General features: G+C 37.2%; 1 protein-coding gene across 1 annotated transcript in view; it reads left to right on the forward strand.

Moving 5' to 3' along the window:
* Window positions 1-16,886, forward strand: part of BIRC6 (baculoviral IAP repeat containing 6) — a 177,768-nt gene that overhangs the window by 50,497 nt on the left and 110,385 nt on the right. Inside the window, exons 20-32 of the mRNA XM_058802446.1 lie at window positions 214-311; window positions 1,509-1,656; window positions 6,132-6,265; window positions 7,371-7,517; window positions 8,072-8,259; window positions 8,896-9,210; window positions 9,581-9,680; window positions 10,178-10,392; window positions 10,565-10,773; window positions 11,072-11,418; window positions 12,468-12,687; window positions 13,617-13,750; window positions 16,261-16,398. Of these exons, the coding sequence (XP_058658429.1) occupies window positions 214-311; window positions 1,509-1,656; window positions 6,132-6,265; window positions 7,371-7,517; window positions 8,072-8,259; window positions 8,896-9,210; window positions 9,581-9,680; window positions 10,178-10,392; window positions 10,565-10,773; window positions 11,072-11,418; window positions 12,468-12,687; window positions 13,617-13,750; window positions 16,261-16,398 (2,393 nt within the window). The remainder of the gene's footprint in view (window positions 1-213; window positions 312-1,508; window positions 1,657-6,131; window positions 6,266-7,370; window positions 7,518-8,071; window positions 8,260-8,895; window positions 9,211-9,580; window positions 9,681-10,177; window positions 10,393-10,564; window positions 10,774-11,071; window positions 11,419-12,467; window positions 12,688-13,616; window positions 13,751-16,260; window positions 16,399-16,886) is intronic.

Here is a 16,886-nt window from a genome sequence, read left to right on the forward strand (position 1 = left end):
ATTTTGGGGATTTGCATGCATTCTGAACTGAACATTTTGGTTTTTTGATGTTGAATTCATAAGGCAGCAAGACCTGGTAGATGTTCTTTTCAGGAAATATGTGTTTAGGGTGTGAGTGCAAAGAACACCAGTCTTTCAGCTGCATCTCCTGGAGGAGATTTCATCCCTCATTCTTACTTCCTTAAATGTTAAAGTGTTGTGGTTTTTTTGTAGCAATGGCAGGTGTGACCCAAGTCAGCAAGGGTTTGGATCAGTTCTTCTGAAAGCTTTACTCGACAATATGCCTCTTCTGCCTGCTGCTGCCACAGGGGGTATGTATGCAGCGTTCTTGTCGTAAACATACACCGTGCATTTGTTGTTTGTTGAGTTGTCTTGGGCTCTCTTGTGAAATTAGAATGAGGTAATTGTTCAGTTAGTACTAAATGCTCCTTGGAGTGGTCTGGTCATGAAGTAGACATTTCAGGTGGTGGAATTTTAAGCAAGTAAGCTTGTTTAAACCAGAGTGTGAAGGCTGACATTTTGGAAGAACTTAGGTAAGTTTTCTAAAAATTCTGAAAGGTGTTTAGCAACAACAGATTCTGTTGACATAAGTGACAGTCAGGGTGGTTTGTTATTTGTTAAAATTAGGAGATAACCAGGAAACTTGGCTGTCCAAATGAAGTCCTAATAGCAATCCATTTTTCATTCTTCTGCACTACAGGGAAATTTTAACTAAATTAAATTTCTTTCTTGCCTATACTGCAGTGTAAAGGTCTCTTAACACCTTGTTGAAGTATCTGGAGTGCCAGATGGACTGGGAAGGTGACTTCACCCTTGTATTTTGGGTGGCAAGGCCTGCCTTTTCACAATATGATATTGTTGAATTGTTTCTAGCTTGGCATCACCAATGAGTCTTAAAGAAAAATGAGTTTGTATTCCAAAAAGCTTGTTGTACTACCACCCAGGTCAAAACACAACACAGTGCTGCAGAGGGTGTGGAATGCACAGGGAGGGAAGGAGAAGGAGGAAACTGAGATTTGTGTTTCTGTATAGAACCTCAGTGCTATGCTCCCAGAAATAATTTCTGTGGAAGCAGTGCCTCTAGCAAAACTGATTAAGGAGACGGCAACCAGAACCAGAGGATGAAAGGAGGAAAAGAGTTGGCTCTGGAGTATGGCTTGGCTCTGATGAGATTGGAACCCCTAGCCAAGCACCTTAATATATCAAGAGTATTTTGATTGTTGTCAGCAGGAGGAGTGAGGGAAGTGTGCAGAGCTGTCTCTTGGGAACCATTTTTTCCTTCAATTATGTGTTAGTTGATAAGAGAACTGGAAGTACTTGTAGAAACTTATGATTGCAGAATGATTCTTAATTGAAGCCTCTCAAGAAAGGGGAAGGGGTAGAATATGTCCTAGTCTGTATTCAGACCATTAGATCATTATCACTTCTGTTAATTATCCTTCAAAGTATGCTTTCTCAGTGAAAAATTTATATCATCTTTCACGTGAAATGATTTTATTTTAATGCAGGATCTGTGTACTGGTATTTTGTGTTGCTGAACTATGTAAAAGATGAAGATTTGGCAGGATGCAGCACAGCTTGTGCATCATTGCTGACTGCGGTGTCCCGGCAGCTGCAGGATCGCCTAACACCAATGGAGGCGTTACTTCAAACAAGGTACTAACAAGTGTGGTTGTTGTAAACTTTATCAAAACAATGCTAAGAACCATCCAACGCTATCCTTTGGTGTTGTGGAAAAGGTTGTGTGTTATCCTTTGCTGTATTTGAGCAAGAATTAATTTGCTAAGGTTCAGGAAAACAGTTTTAACTTGTGCAAAATTAAAGTTGAATTCAATTGCTGTGTCACATTTTAAATTAGCAAATATGTATGTGGTGTTTGAAGTCTGTGCAATCCTTAAGTTAGTATTTATGACTTTTATTGTAAGGACTAATACAGCATGTCAAATTTTGACTCTTGGAAGGAATTAAGTATACTGAATAGTTTCAGTTTGGCACAGTGCTTCACAAAGCTATAGTCTTTCAGTAGGTTGACAGTACATTTAACATATTTCTTCCAAAGGCCACATTCTAGGTGTAGAGACCTGGAGTAATTTACTGTGAATGCGGGTGGTTCTTTTAAATTACATATCAGTGTAATTTAGGACTGTGATGTTGTTTCCATACTGAACTGATTGGCCATTTAACTTTGGATTTACATGATACGAAAAGGAAATTTCTGGTGGTTCAGTTGTGTAGCAGTTTCCAAAGCTGCATTTTGGTGAAGGTAAAATGCTGCTGTTTGACATCTCTTTTAATTGTGGTTTAGGTGTAAGTGTTTTCTTCCATGTCAAACAAGATCAAGGTAGAAAAAGTTGGGTGGAGGTTAGTTCAGAATTTTCAGGTAAAATGGAAAATGTATTAGAAAATGTAGTAAGGGAAGGTGTAGAGGAGGAAGAATATCTTTTAATTTTTGCCTTTGCTTTTAAAGAACTATAATTCCAAAATACTTCATAAAAACTTAGTCTCGGGTGTTACACTTGGATCCTTATCCTGCTGTCTACTCCATTCCCCTACTTAGTTGTTAATTTATTTCACCATCTGTAGTCCTTACAGTTGATTAGACTTATCCCAGCAATATAAATGGTATCTAGGAAAATTTAGAATTTTGGAAAAATAAGTGAGTTGAACCAAATGAAGGAGAAAAAAGTGAAAATTACATTTGACATGAGAATGGCACCTTTCTGTAAGAATCAAGTTATTCCTTCGTATAAATTGCTTCCAAGTACTTTCTTTAAACAGTGTATCTTAAATAGAAGGCTTTCCTCCTTTCCAGTTGCCCACTTTTGGATTTGGTACATGACATTTCAGATCACCTTCTGGTGAGCACATGCTGTCTGCATGGCAAGGGAAGATTTCTGAAGTGAGCCTGGTCTTGGTGTCCTTCAAGCTTAGATTTTCTGGATGTTTCTAGATGATGTTTTACTGAGTTTCTTCTTGAAACTTAATTTGCTTTCTCTTATAACTCTATAACCCCATAGGTACTTTTAAGAGTAGCAGCAAATCCCTTATTTGGTTACAACAGCTCTCTAGCAAGGACTGACTCTTTCTTGATTTAGTTTATTAATTCAGGCAAAATTTGTGGGTCTTTCTTTCACATGTCCATGGATCGAGACAATACTGTCAATTTTGGGTTTCTGTGGTTTTTTTTTAAAGAGAAATTAGGAGGCAGCCATAGCTTTCCCCTTTTTCCCTTTCCTCAAATTGTATTGTGTCTTTTTTGTGTACTTTTGTGTTGCAGAATTTATTGTATTGTGTTTTTTTCCTTGGTCCCAGGTGCAATAGGTTAATATCTGGTAATCAGCTAAAAGCAGATGTCTAATTAACGGATCTACACATTCATGGAAGAATAATACTCATTTTACTATCATGTGCTGCAATAAATAAAGTAAAACTTGAAAGGATAAGGCCAGTAGGGTGTGTTACATGATTTGCAGTTCATAAAACAAAAAAGGGATTTTAGATAGGATTTTTGACTTTCTTACAAAAAACCAGGTTGGTTTTGTCTCTAGCAAATCTAAAACAATTTCTCCAGCCTATTCTTGAAAGTATGAGATTCATGTAGTCACGGAATTTAATTATTCTAAATATTGTAAGGTGTTACATGGTTTAATTATTGTTACCATTCGCACTTAGAACTGTCTCTGGCTCTTGTCTAATCTGAAAACTCTCCTGCTGCTCCATTTAGTGCTTGTAGGGGGATAGAATGTAGGAAAATAAAGACAGTGTAGAAAGTAGTCTTACCCCTAAGGAGTTGCATTTGGGCCAATTATCAAAGATTAGGAGCAGGCCTGACTTTAACAGGCCACAATTTTAATTTCTCCAATGAGAAGAAGAGTGCTATAAAAGAGTGGGTTGGCTGGTTGAGACAGGAACTTGGCTCCTTTGTGAAGAAGAAAGAGTCAGTGCTCTGAGGAGCTCCCCATGAGAAACACCAAGGAAGGTATGGAACTTTTGTGATAAGGAGACAACAGTATGGAACCCCTGCAATAAGATGACAACGAGTGCTTGTGTCCTCCCCACACTGGCACTGGAGAGCAGATTCTTTCATTCTAAACAAATTTGGGATGTCTGGAGTGTATTTGTATCTTCACTGTATTCTCCAGATCTTAAAGAATTTCCTTTGGCTTCTTTGGTCCTTGTCTTCCTTGTATTGCGATACACAAAATTTTACACATTATTCTAGTTGAGGGCTCTGATGAATGAAATAGAAGAGGTATGTCACAGAGTTCATGTTCATTACTGCATGGATGAATAAGGTGATTGAGTTTTTACATTACGTTCTTTGTTTAGTCTTAGTTTTTTTGTTGGTGTACCTTCTATATTCTTTTTTTGTAAAAGATTGCTAATGAAGCTCAAAACAGTGAACCTGATCATTCCTGCTGAAGAACAGGTAAAAGGCACTGTGCTTGTTGAAATAAATCTGGGCTGGACAGCATAAATTAAACCCTTTGCAGTATGTTCGAATTCTGATTCTACTCTACAATACTCTTGCAGAATTTTGACATTTTATCACCTGCTTATTTAATAAATCAAACAATTTAAAATATGTAAGTAATCAGCGCTAGTGTTGAGCTCACCTGATTTATTTGTTTAAATGTTTAAATCAGAATGTTTAAATTCTGATATCTAAAGCAGGATGTGAAGGTACCACACTGAATTTTGTCTGAGCATTTTTGTGTGTGTTTTAGCAGCCACTTTACAGGAGCATGTTGTCTTGGCTGGTGTGCAAAAAAAGGTCAGGCAGCAAACACATCAGTCTTGTGAGATGTGTAGGATGCACTGGTCCTGTCTAATGCATGCTGGTAAAGAGCAACCAAGTCTATCCTGTGTTGTTCTGAGTATAAAGTTATTTTAAATTTGCTACCTTCTAAGTAATTTGTTTGGGAAATGTAATGTTAAATGGGCTTGATCTGTAATTTTCAGATGATCTGCCCTTTTGTAAGATCATTCATCATTTTCTGATAATTGCAGTCATAGCATTGTGTGGCCAAAAGCACTGACCCCAGCTAATGGGGAAACATTTTGACAACCACATAAGTCTTACCTGTTTTTACCTTGTTGCCGGTGTTGTATTCATGTAGACATTTACACTTCTATGATTACTTGATCAAAAAAGACATTTAAACATTCCAGCCTTGTCAGCATGTTGGGGGCTTTTCCTTCAGCTGGTAAAGAAAAGAGGAACTGCTTGGAGGTAGAGGGAAAAGGGGGTGGAACAACTTACTGCCTTTGCCAGTGTGTTTGTGGAAATATTTCAGATTTCCTCTGTCCCTTGCCAAAGTGCAGAGTGTTATGTTTCTCACTTTTGTATCTACACAGATGCATTTCTTTCTACTCTGGCTTAGTAATTTGGCCTGATTTCCATTTTTTTCCTCTTTTCATTTGCTGGTAATAGGTATTTGCAAAGACTGAAAAAAAAGCCAAAACAAAAAAACCCACTTTTAAACAAAAACAAAACCACAAACAAACAACCCCATTGATTTTCATACTACTTTGGATTTTCCTTTTTCTTGGCTTATAAAACCATAATTGATTTGGGACCACTTCGAGTGATGGTGCTATTTTTTGCCCTCCAATACTGCCAGAGTAAATGCTATGAGTTTTCTTCTGTTGAGGTATTTATCACAACTGTTGATTGGTATGCCTAGCAGCATTTCCTTTTTTAATTCTTACTTCAGCTGGAAGAACAAGCTGAGGTGGAATTTCTTCTCCTGTTTTGGAACAATACTGTTTTTCAGACTAATGTCTCATTTACTATGTGCAGGTGTGTGTCTTGCTCATTGTCTAAGGCTTGTAGTTCTATTTCCATGTCTAGTGTGATTGTGTGTCATGTTTTCAGGATAATATTACATCTTCAGAACTCTTTCATAATGAAGAGTTTCTTACTTAACATTATAAGCTGTTTGAAAATGCCATCAAATAAATAATTTTAATAAACTATAAGCAAGTGATAATTTCTAAGATGTGTCAAATGAATGAACAGGATAGTTTGGAGTATAATGAATCTGGATGGTAAAATACTTGATCTTTTACTGTAAATAATTTTATATGAGTTCTTATTGTGTCAATGGTGCTGTTTGTCTTATTTGCAGATATGGATTATACAGTTCACCTTTTGATCCAGTTCTGTTTGATTTGGAAATATGTGGCTCTTCTTGTAAAAATGTATACAACAGCAGTATTGGAGTGCAGTCAGATGAAATTGATTTGTCTGATGTTCTATCAGGTATGTATGTTTAGCAGTGATTGATTGTGGTAGAATTAGTAAATCTCTATTACAGTGATTTCTTTTCCTGAAGATGTGATTTTATATTTTCCAACCAAGCTGAAGTGCAAGGTATTCTCTAGCTCATGGTATCTTTTACATTTCCTGTGGCCTTAGGACAAGAAGAAAAAGACTTTCTGGAATCTGTTATTTTCCTATCCTGTGGAATATCTCAGGGTAGAGATTAGACAGAAAGGCTGCTCTCATTCCCTGGGTCAGTCATCTAGGAATCACCTGTCACCTCTTTCAAGTAACTTCCTTGAGCTGTGTTATTATTCATTTAGGCTAGCAACACTCACATGAGCAGAGAAACTTAAATGGATTTTTCTGAAGTTGGAAAGCTGCCATATGTAATTTTTCTTCTTAAATATAAAGGTTTACTGAGGTATTTTTTTCTGTTTTAGAGGAGTTAAAATACCTGTAAAGCATATTTGTGTCTATTCTCTCAGGTTAATTCATAAGTGAACCTTTAGACCCTGCAATGTCCTAAAGAACTAGATAATTTTTACCTGTCAGGAAATTCTTTTCATAGCAAGTGTGTTCATCAGTCTTAGTGACTCCTTTCCTTCTCTTGTATGCTATTGTCTTTCTCCTTCCTGTCCCTTCCTCCATACAACTTTGTGAATTTATTTGGGTATTGATAGTTATTATTAATAGTCTGGGTTTTACACTAAATTTGTCTATGATCTTAGTTGGTCTGACAGTTTCTTCTTCTTCCTTTATTGAAATATTGATGTTTTAGGTAACATCAGTATTTTTTGCAAGCTAATTTGCTTTCAGTGTAGAAAGAATAGAGCATCCGTATATGATTTTTTTCTGGAATTTAGAAGGTTATGCTACTCTTCTCTCACAGTTGACAATTTGACTTATTAATATGTTCTCTTCAGATTTGACAGCAAATCCCCATTTATATTGAGGATATGATAATGTTAGGATGTGTCTTCTACAACATGAACTAATAAAATATGTGCATTATATTTAGTTGTCCCTTTTGACGCTTCATGAATTGAAGTGTCACTATGAAGAAAACATTGGCTGACTGTGCAGATAAATGTTTCTTTTTCAGGAAATGGGAAAATAAGTAGCTGTGCAGCTGCTGAAGGTAGTTTTACTTCTCTTACTGGACTTCTGGAAGTTGAACCTCTGCACTTTACCTGTGTTTCAACAAGTGATGGAACTAGAATAGAAAGGGACGATGCAAGTACGTTTACTGGTATATACAATTTTTCATTTTTTCTACTTAGCATAGTTTGTTCCATAGTACATTTTTAATTTAACATAATGGCACTGTTTGACCAACTGACTGCTTGTAGTTTTCAAATATTGAAATGTTTTGTCTGTGATTGTTTTTTTCTTAAATAATTTCTGTGTGTGAAGAAAGCCATATGTTGGGTCTCTGAACAGATATGTGGAGTTAAACTTCTTGGATCTTAGCAAACAAAGTGGATTTTAACAATAATAACTTGAATCCATTTGTTTCTATTGGACAGTATAATGTACAAGCTTGCATCTTTACCTTACAAGCTTTTGTGGTGGAAGAATTCCAGAGCAATAGGTGGCTTTTCTGTAATCCAAGTGTTACATGTATGACCAAATGCATAGTCTATAAACCATATACTTTGTAACTCAAGATGATGTTACCTTGTAGCAAGAACTGGATTAAATAGATGCTGGTTTTGCATCACTCTGAACAATTTATAAGGAATTAAAGTTGTGTTTTATAATTTCTACATAGGTGTTTTATTTTGTTTGTTTGTTTCATGCCAGTGAGTACCTTTGGGGTTACCCCAGCAGTTGGTGGCCTCTCTTCTGGAACAGTTGGGGAAGCCTCGACCGCACTGAGTTCAGCAGCCCAGGTAGCTTTGCAGTCTCTCTCTCATGCAATGGCCTCAGCCGAGCAACAGCTCCAGGTGCTGCAAGAGAAACAGCAGCAGCTTTTGAAGCTTCAGCAACAGGTTGGAGGCCATTTGGCTCTTTTTAGTGCTGTATCTAAACTTCAGAAGCTGAGAAGGTAGTTGCAGAACTAGATGGTTTGGTTTTCCTCCATAGCATATTTGAGGAAGGAACTGCTCAGCACTCTGGTTTGCTCTTCTTTGGCAAAGTTCTGGTGGTGTCTCCCATGCTGCTTTGGTCTTTCAGACTTAGTTTTTGTGTATTTTAAGGGTGGGTTGGGAGTTTGTAATAAAATCTAAGTCTTCATAAGTAGGTATATCAGTTCTAAATTGAAAAAGCATACGGAAATGAAAAGCATGGTTGCTGACACAGGGAAGTGCCAGTCATAAAGCCATTGTTAGCTGGCCAGTGCTTGGCTGTGTTGGTGGATCTACTTTGATGTTCAGTGGAGGGTTTTTGCTTTTTTTTTATTATTCCATATAATTACTCATGTTCCTCAGCTTGTGAGTCAGATTAAATAGTTTAATAGTTTAATTTTTCAGCTTATAGGTAAGCTTTTTTCAGCTTACCTGTATTGAAGGTAGCTTAGGTTTATTAAATCCAGTTGTATAATCAAAGTTGAACTTGTGGCTCAATACTACTCCCATGTTCACAAGTAGTATTATCTTCTACACACATTGCTTTCATCTTCTCCACAGAAAGCTAAGCTGGAAGCAAAACTGCATCAGACAACGGCAGCAGCGGCAGCAGCAGCATCAGCAGTTGGTCCTGTTCACAACTCTGTGCCTTCCAATACAGTAGCAGCTCCAGGGTTCTTCATTCATCCTTCTGATGTCATTCCACCCACACCAAAAACAACTCCTCTCTTCATGACTCCACCTTTGACTCCACCTAATGAAGCAGTTTCTGCTGTTATTAATGCAGAGCTTGCTCAGCTTTTTCCTGGTTCAGTCATTGACCCCCCAACAGTTAACCTTGCAGCACATAACAAAAATACCAGCAAGTCTAGAACGGTAATTATTTTCTTTTTCTTAGAGAAACAAGATGTTGTAAGCATTACCAGGGTCTTAATTTGTAATTGAGTGCTAGTAAATATATATATATTTTTGAGTGAGATGTGAAACTATATTGCTAAATTTATACCATGAGAAAAGAACTTATGAAAGCAAGATAGTATTGTTACAGTACCTCGTCTGGTTTCTCTTTATTGGAGCTAGCTTAAGGAGTTAATAATCCTTTGAACTTAGTAGTTCATATATTTTGATGGTTCATGCTTAAATCTAAGTGTAGTGAAGTGTTGTCAAAATTATGCGTTTTTAACAGCTCACGATAAATGCACAGAACTTAATCACTCAATTTTACTGATGTTTTTCCATTCCTCAGAATCCACTTGGATCTGGCCTTGCTCTTGCAATATCTCATGCTTCACATTTTCTTCAACCTCCACCTCATCAGTCAATTATCATAGAGCGAATGCACTCAGGTAAAACCACAATTCCTAGTAGTACTTTTGACACATGTTCTAGTAAGAAGTGGAATATTTTCTGGGGCTTTAAATAAGTTGCTTAGCTACAGTCTCTCTTAGCTTTCCAGAGTAAAGATATTTCATGGTTTGTATTCTGTGATACCTGTGGGTTTAAGACCTAGCACTTGATGATAGTTGAAAAATGCTGGAGTCTTAGGGAATATGTTGGGTCTCAACAGCGAACTTGTTCAAAAATAATGCATAAAAAGCAAAACAGCTTCATTTAAGTTTATGCCAAAATTTTCTTCTCCAAGTGTTCAAGCTGTAGTGGGAGTTTCTGGGATTGTGCAGGTATTTGTAGCCTCAAATATGCAAATGTAGCTTTTAAGCAATGCATAAACCTTTATATACCTTTTAAACAATACATAAACATGGCTTTATTGTTTGAGAAGTAACATGTCTCGCTGGTTAGCACACACTGGTCTTTCAGGCAATCCTGTGTTTTTCTTACCTAGGAGCAAGAAGATTTGTGACCCTGGATTTTGGAAGACCTATATTACTGACAGATGTATTGATTCCCACTTGTGGAGATTTGGCTTCTTTGTCCATTGACATCTGGACTTTAGGAGAAGAAGTGGATGGAAGACGACTGGTAGTGGCTACTGACATTAGCACACACTCACTTATTTTACATGACTTGTTGCCACCCCCAGTTTGCAGGTTTATGAAGGTAAAAGGATCTTTTTTTAAGTTCCTGATGTTTGTTAGTACATGAACTTCCACTTAAGGTGTCTTCAGACCAAACTCTTTTGCGCTATACATTTTTAATGTATTTTTGACTTGGTGTTTATCTTTCCTGTTTTGATACAATTGTATTACAATATAGTTGCGTTTTCTTTCAGATCACTGTTATTGGTCGATATGGTAGCACAAATGCCAGAGCAAAAATCCCATTAGGATTTTATTATGGCCATACCTATATCCTACCCTATGAAAATGAGCTGAAACTAATGCATGATCCCCTCAGAGGAGAAGGCGAATCAGCAAATCAGCCAGAAATTGATCAACATTTGGCAATGATGGTTGCATTGCAAGAAGACATACAGTGCAGGTTAGAAAAAAAAAAGTGTATTTCCTAATTATTTTAATGTAAACCACTGGGATATCATAATGTAGATTTTTTTTTTTCTTCCCATTATTTTCTTCAGACCAAAAAATACTCACAACTCTACAACAGCAGAGTATTTTTATAGGAAGAATAAAAACTGCGCTGTATTTTTTTTTTTCTGTATCTGTTTTAACAGTGCGTTCACAATGGACCAGAAGTTGGCTTCTGGCAGGGTGGTTGTCAAATGTATTGCTGTTTGCTAATGCATATTGAATTGTGTTTTTTGAATATTTCCCTTTAGGTACAATTTGGCCTGTCATCGGTTAGAAATCCTTCTGCAGAGTATTGACCTGCCACCACTCAACAGTGCTAACAATGCCCAGTACTTTTTGAGAAAGCCAGACAAGGCAGTAGAAGAAGACAGCAGAGTATTTTCTGCTTACCAGGACTGCATTCAACTGCAGCTTCAGCTCAACTTGGCTCACCATGCTGTTCAGAGACTCAAAGTAGCTCTAGGTGCAAGCAGGAAAACGCTGAAGGAACAATCTGATCCAAAAGAGTTGATTCAGATGTCATCCACAGAGCAGCTACGCACCATCATTAGATACTTACTGGATACTTTGCTCAGTTTGCTACATTCATCCAATGGTCAGTATTTTTTGAGGTTTTGATTGTTTTGTCATGTTTGTAGAAACAATTTCCAAATATTTTTATTTCTTGACCTGAACTTTTCTACTATAAGGCCTTTATACTAGGTTTAGATGTAGAATCATAGAAATGTAGAATGGTGTTGGAATTTGAAGGAATCTTAAAGATCATCCAGTTCCAGCACCCTACCATGGAGAGTGACACCTTTCACTAGAGCAGGCTGCTCCAAGCCACATCTACTGTGATTTTAGTAGCTGATAGCATACTTTGTAAAGTTTTACCATTGGCACCAAGCTGGCTTAACCACTTCCTGAAAAGGACAGGAGAAGGTGTCAAGGTCCTTCTCGCTTTTGTGTAGTCCCAGCTGCATATTCCCTTTTCAGATAGTCTTTCTTGGGATGATCCAGTTTGCTGAAGTAACAAAACACTGCCCAGGCAGAATACTCAGGTGGTTCAGGTGGTTTTCACAGGCAGAATCACCTTGTGAAAGGATCTGTGAGCAATTGAGGCCAGTGCAATGCTGGAGATGGATTGGGCAGTTAGAAGCGGGCCGAGGAAGCAGAAGTTGCCTCAAGAGTAGTGGTGGCAGTGGACTCATAAAACCAATATTTGTAGTTAGTTCATGATTTTTTGCTTGCCATTGAATGAAGTCTTGGCAAATTGAAATTGAAAAATTTGAGTAGGAGTTGGTGGTGTTAAAAAAAAAAAAAAAAAAAAAACAACAAAAAAGGAAACGTTAAGTTTCCTTTTCCGTTGACAAGTTGTTGTGTGATTTTCTGTGCCAGTTTGTTCTAAAACATGATGGAGATTTGGTTTTTGCTTCATGTAGGTTCTGTGGAGTATTTGCACTGACATAGTATTGGTTTGGTTTTGACCAAATGGCCTGGTCTTTGAGTTACCTACAAATCCCATCTCCCCTTGTGTTCCCACCTCCTTTACTCCTGTGCCAGTTAGTCTAATTGTAGTAGTTTAAAAAACTTACTGCAAACTTCTTCCTATGTTTTCAAGTCATTGTCTCTTTAAACAAAGGTGTTCTCTTTTCTTAAAAGGGCACTCAGTTCCTGTGGTTCTGCAGAGTACTTTTCATGCTCAAGCTTGTGAGGAGTTATTTAAACACCTGTGCATCAGTGGAACCCCCAAGATCCGATTGCACACCGGCCTTCTGCTGGTTCAGCTCTGCGGAGGGGAAAGGTGGTGGGGTCAGTTTCTCTCAAATGTACTGCAGGAATTGTACAATTCAGAGCAACTTCTCATATTTCCACAAGACAGGTGAGGTATAAATCTATATTGATACATTACGTGTGGATCAGTGAAGTAATTTCATTGTTCATAATTTAGCATTGGGTTGACAAAATGAGACTGAAGGGTACTTATCTGTGGTTTTCACTGACTTAAGAAATAGACCCAAAAAAGTACTGCAGATGATAAATGTCCAATTGCAGTTATTTATTGCACCTATTTGGTTCTTACACCACAAAAAAATTGCTGTTTTTTCTTACTTGGAGATCTTTGCATCCCTAGCAGGATTGCTGTCCAGTGTCAAAAATGACCTTCTCTTTTATCAGGCTTGAATGTACCCTCATCATAGAGCTGGTTTCTCCAGTATTTGAAAGTGGGATTGAGACTGGAAGGTACACTGTTAGCAAAAAACTGCACTGAGATAAGAGTAAGAATGTGTAGAGTTGAGCACTGAATGTTAGATATATTGATAAGTTCAGATTATTAATTGAGGTCTTTAATATTCTAAATGTTAGCATTTTATTTAAATCAAACGTAGTTGCTGCTTAGAGGCTTTCTGCCTTCTTTGAGTAGCAACATCTATATTCATACCTTTTTAAAAGAATAATAATTAATTTTTAAAATTAATTAATTCAAGAATATAAGAATTCATAGATTTTATTCTCTTTCCCTGCTATCAGTAGTATGTAATAGGAAATAAAATGGATGAGATCTTGTTTCAGATGTGGAAGACTCTGCTGACCTCTTGAGGGTGAAAGAGAAGATGTTCACCCTAAAATGCTGCACTAACCTTAATGATAAGAATGTGAAATCCAGTCTGCTAGCTGGGCCACAGTACTGCTTTCTGTAGCAACCTGTCTGTGTCTCAGATGAAAGCCTAGGACAATAATGTTATATAAGGGGTGTTGCAGGATATTATGGATTCTGAAAAAGTAAAAATATGTAAATTTTATTTTTAGGGTCTTCATGTTGCTTTCTTGCATTGGCCAAAGATCGCTTAGCAACAGCGGTGTTTTAGAAAGTCTACTTAATCTCCTGGATAACCTGCTGTCACCACTGCAACCACATTTACCTGTGCACAGAAGAACTGAAGGTAGCCTTCTAATTTGGGAGATTATTTTCATATTCATTATAAACTGGAAAATTCAGACTAACTCACAATTTTTGGTGTATTAAGAGAAGAAATTGCTTGTTTACTATATTTCTAAAATACGGTTGTCTTAAAATGTGATTAATCTTCTTGTTCTTTAGGTGCTAAAAGAGATTCCTTCCCCCACCCCATTAAAACTGAGCAAAATCTGTTTGATTATTTGTATTTCAGCTAGGAAGCTTGGGCAGAGTGGGGGGAACATTCAAAGTATAGGCAGATCTAGTGAATGAGTTTGGAATTTAATGGCTTGGAGAGAAATGCACCTTTTTGCTCATGAGATCCTTTCTAACTTTCAAGTTTTTGAGGTGAAACAAATACGAAAACAAGTTTAAGTGTATCTGTGTGATTTCTGCAGACTACACAGTTTGTTTTTGTGGGACTTTTTGTAATTACAAGGAATTTATATTTTTTTTTGATCCTAAAAATTTACTGAAATTATATCCTGCAAACTTGATTTTCTTTGAGTGTTCTCTTAACTACCCCGACGTTGACGCAAATTCTTATTTTTGAAAACATCACACCCTAGGCTACTTCATTTGTTATGTACAGGTAGCAAAGCATTATAGAAGATCAGTTGTTTAAAATTCTTGGCCTTGTGAGGTCTGTAAAGTGCCAGCTGAGACTCTGTCCTTACAGACCTACAGCTGGTGTCAGAAGCTGTCCTATTGCTTCCCACTGATCTGCCGTGTGCTTTCTCTATTGGGGCCATATCCTGCTATAGTCTCTAACTAGTTTGAGGCAAACCCAAGCTTACATCTCCTCTACCTCTGTTTGCACTCTCCCCACAGCTTCCAATTCCTTTCATAGCTCTTGCCTTACTAGTTGTCCTCATGGAGGACTTTAGGAAGCAGAAGTAACTGATACTTCAGAGCTTTATTTGCTGGTCTTCCAGCTTCCTTCCTCCTGGACAGTACAGGTGAGTACTAGGGCAATATTATGTGTGGTGGAAGCATCAGGTATGGCAGAAGAAATTCCTATTTGAGAACTGTCACACATAAATCAGGGTCAAAGGGGTGAATACTTACTGGGGAAAAAGTGAAAAAGCAAAGGAAAATCAGAGCAAGAGGTGAGTGTTAGGAGTGGAGAGAAGTTGTAAACTTTGAGGCTGGAAGAGGAAAAAAGGAATAAGCAAAAGACATTTGGAGGGAGGGAGGGAGACAAGCTGAGAATTTATTTTTTTTTTTTTGTGAGATAAATGAAAAATAAATGGTCTTGTTCTAACAGAAGTATGAAAAGGTATGTACTTCACTCTGCAGCAGGATCCTTTCTTTTTATTCTGCCAATGAAAAAGGTAGCAGTCACCAATGCACCTCATTTCTGTTCTTGCAGTTTAGTCTGTGGTTCCAGTCCAGGTCCTGTTATGGACCTGTTGGGGTCTTTCCTCTGCCTCCATGGGATGGGGATGGGCTGCTTTCTGTCAGCGTGTGCTCAGGAAACTGCAGTTAACATGTCAGGCTGCATCCTAATGCTTGGATGCCAGCAGCTACATGTGATTGTGGATGGATCATTTCTGTGCCTTAGTTTTCTTGTTTGATCTGCGTTTAATAATAGTTGGAATTAATTGCAGCTTTTTTGAGGTCAGTGCATGAAAAGCACAGTGTAGTTACATGTGGCTCAGCACAGTGCACTGATGTGAAAATGTGGGTGTAACCTCTTGTGCTGATGTCTTTGCTATATTGACATGGTAGAATTATGCTATTTGCATAATTAGTGTAATTGAGTGGTCATTATTTGCATATTATTACATATTTTTTTCTGGTTTTGCTGAGCAGTCATGAGTTCACTTTGGAACTGTTTGTTAGGATTTCCACATGCACAAAGATTTTTCTTGCATGATATGCAAGATAGGTTTTTTTCTTTTCTGCCTGTACAAAAACACAGCATTTAAAGTGTGAGACTGAACTAGGCATTAGCCAGTCTTTAGTGCCACCAGTATCATTCATCTAGTCCGAAGTCATTCTTGGCTTTCCTGCAGCTTATTCAGATAGCTACATGAAATGCACTCATGGAGAAGTCAAGATGGAGGTATCAGTATGCATGGTTATAACTATCTTATTGGAGCCCTGCTTGATGGAGGAGTTACCTACTGTAGAATTTGAGATATCTACTTCATGTACTTTAATGCAAGCAGCTGTCATTATGCGTTTGGTATTGAGGAAATTTAGACATTAAATTTTTGACTCTTTTTATTAAAAAATGCTGCTTAATTTTTAGCTTGAACAGTTGAGGTGAATCTTTTGACGTCCGACTTAACCAGACTAAGGGAACTGTGACATTTTGGTTTGCCCCTAAATTTTATACTGATTTCTTTCCTCATTTATGAGTGCTCAAGCTCTAACTCTCCTTTTAAAAAACAAGAGGGGAGTGGAGTCTTTGTGGCCTAGTGATGTGAAATATGTGATGTTTATGTCTTCAGAAATTTATTAAAGCACTGAAATTTGTTTATTTTGAAGGAGTTTTAGATATTCCCATGATCAGTTGGGTTGTAATGCTGGTGTCCAGACTACTGGATTATGTAGCTACTGTTGAAGATGAAGCAGCCACAGCCAAGAAACCTCTGAATGGAAAAGAGAGGGAACGCTTTTTGACAGGTACATCATCGTTATTATCAAAAGTTCATTCTAGTAGTATTGTTCTGGGAGGTGTTCAAATAACTGAAATTCATTTTCTATTCACTTGAAAAAAGAGATTTCAAGAATGCATGTTGTGAGTTTTTTTCATTCTTGTCTACTTATTTACATCTACATCTCCTTCTAAATGTAATCTCTTTTATTTTTTCAAGTGAAAAATGCAGGATTGATTTTAATTTGTGAAATGTCTGTATATTACCCTATGACTGTGACTTCACAATTGAACATGCACCATGTTGAGACACTTGGTATAAATGTTTTGGTATTTATATCCACTGTATTTAAATTGGCTTTTGTCTGGGTTTCATTTATTTCATAATAATAGTAGTAGGAATAATAATATGTACTATATATTGTTGTTGTCATCATAGTTATCATCATTGTTATTATTATTACTTTGATTAGCTATGGTTTTCTTCTAATATCTTTTCTAAAATTTAAAATAAAGC

Source organism: Ammospiza caudacuta, chromosome 3 (genome assembly GCF_027887145.1).
Source record: "Ammospiza caudacuta isolate bAmmCau1 chromosome 3, bAmmCau1.pri, whole genome shotgun sequence".
NCBI classification, from domain to species: domain Eukaryota; kingdom Metazoa; phylum Chordata; class Aves; order Passeriformes; family Passerellidae; genus Ammospiza; species Ammospiza caudacuta.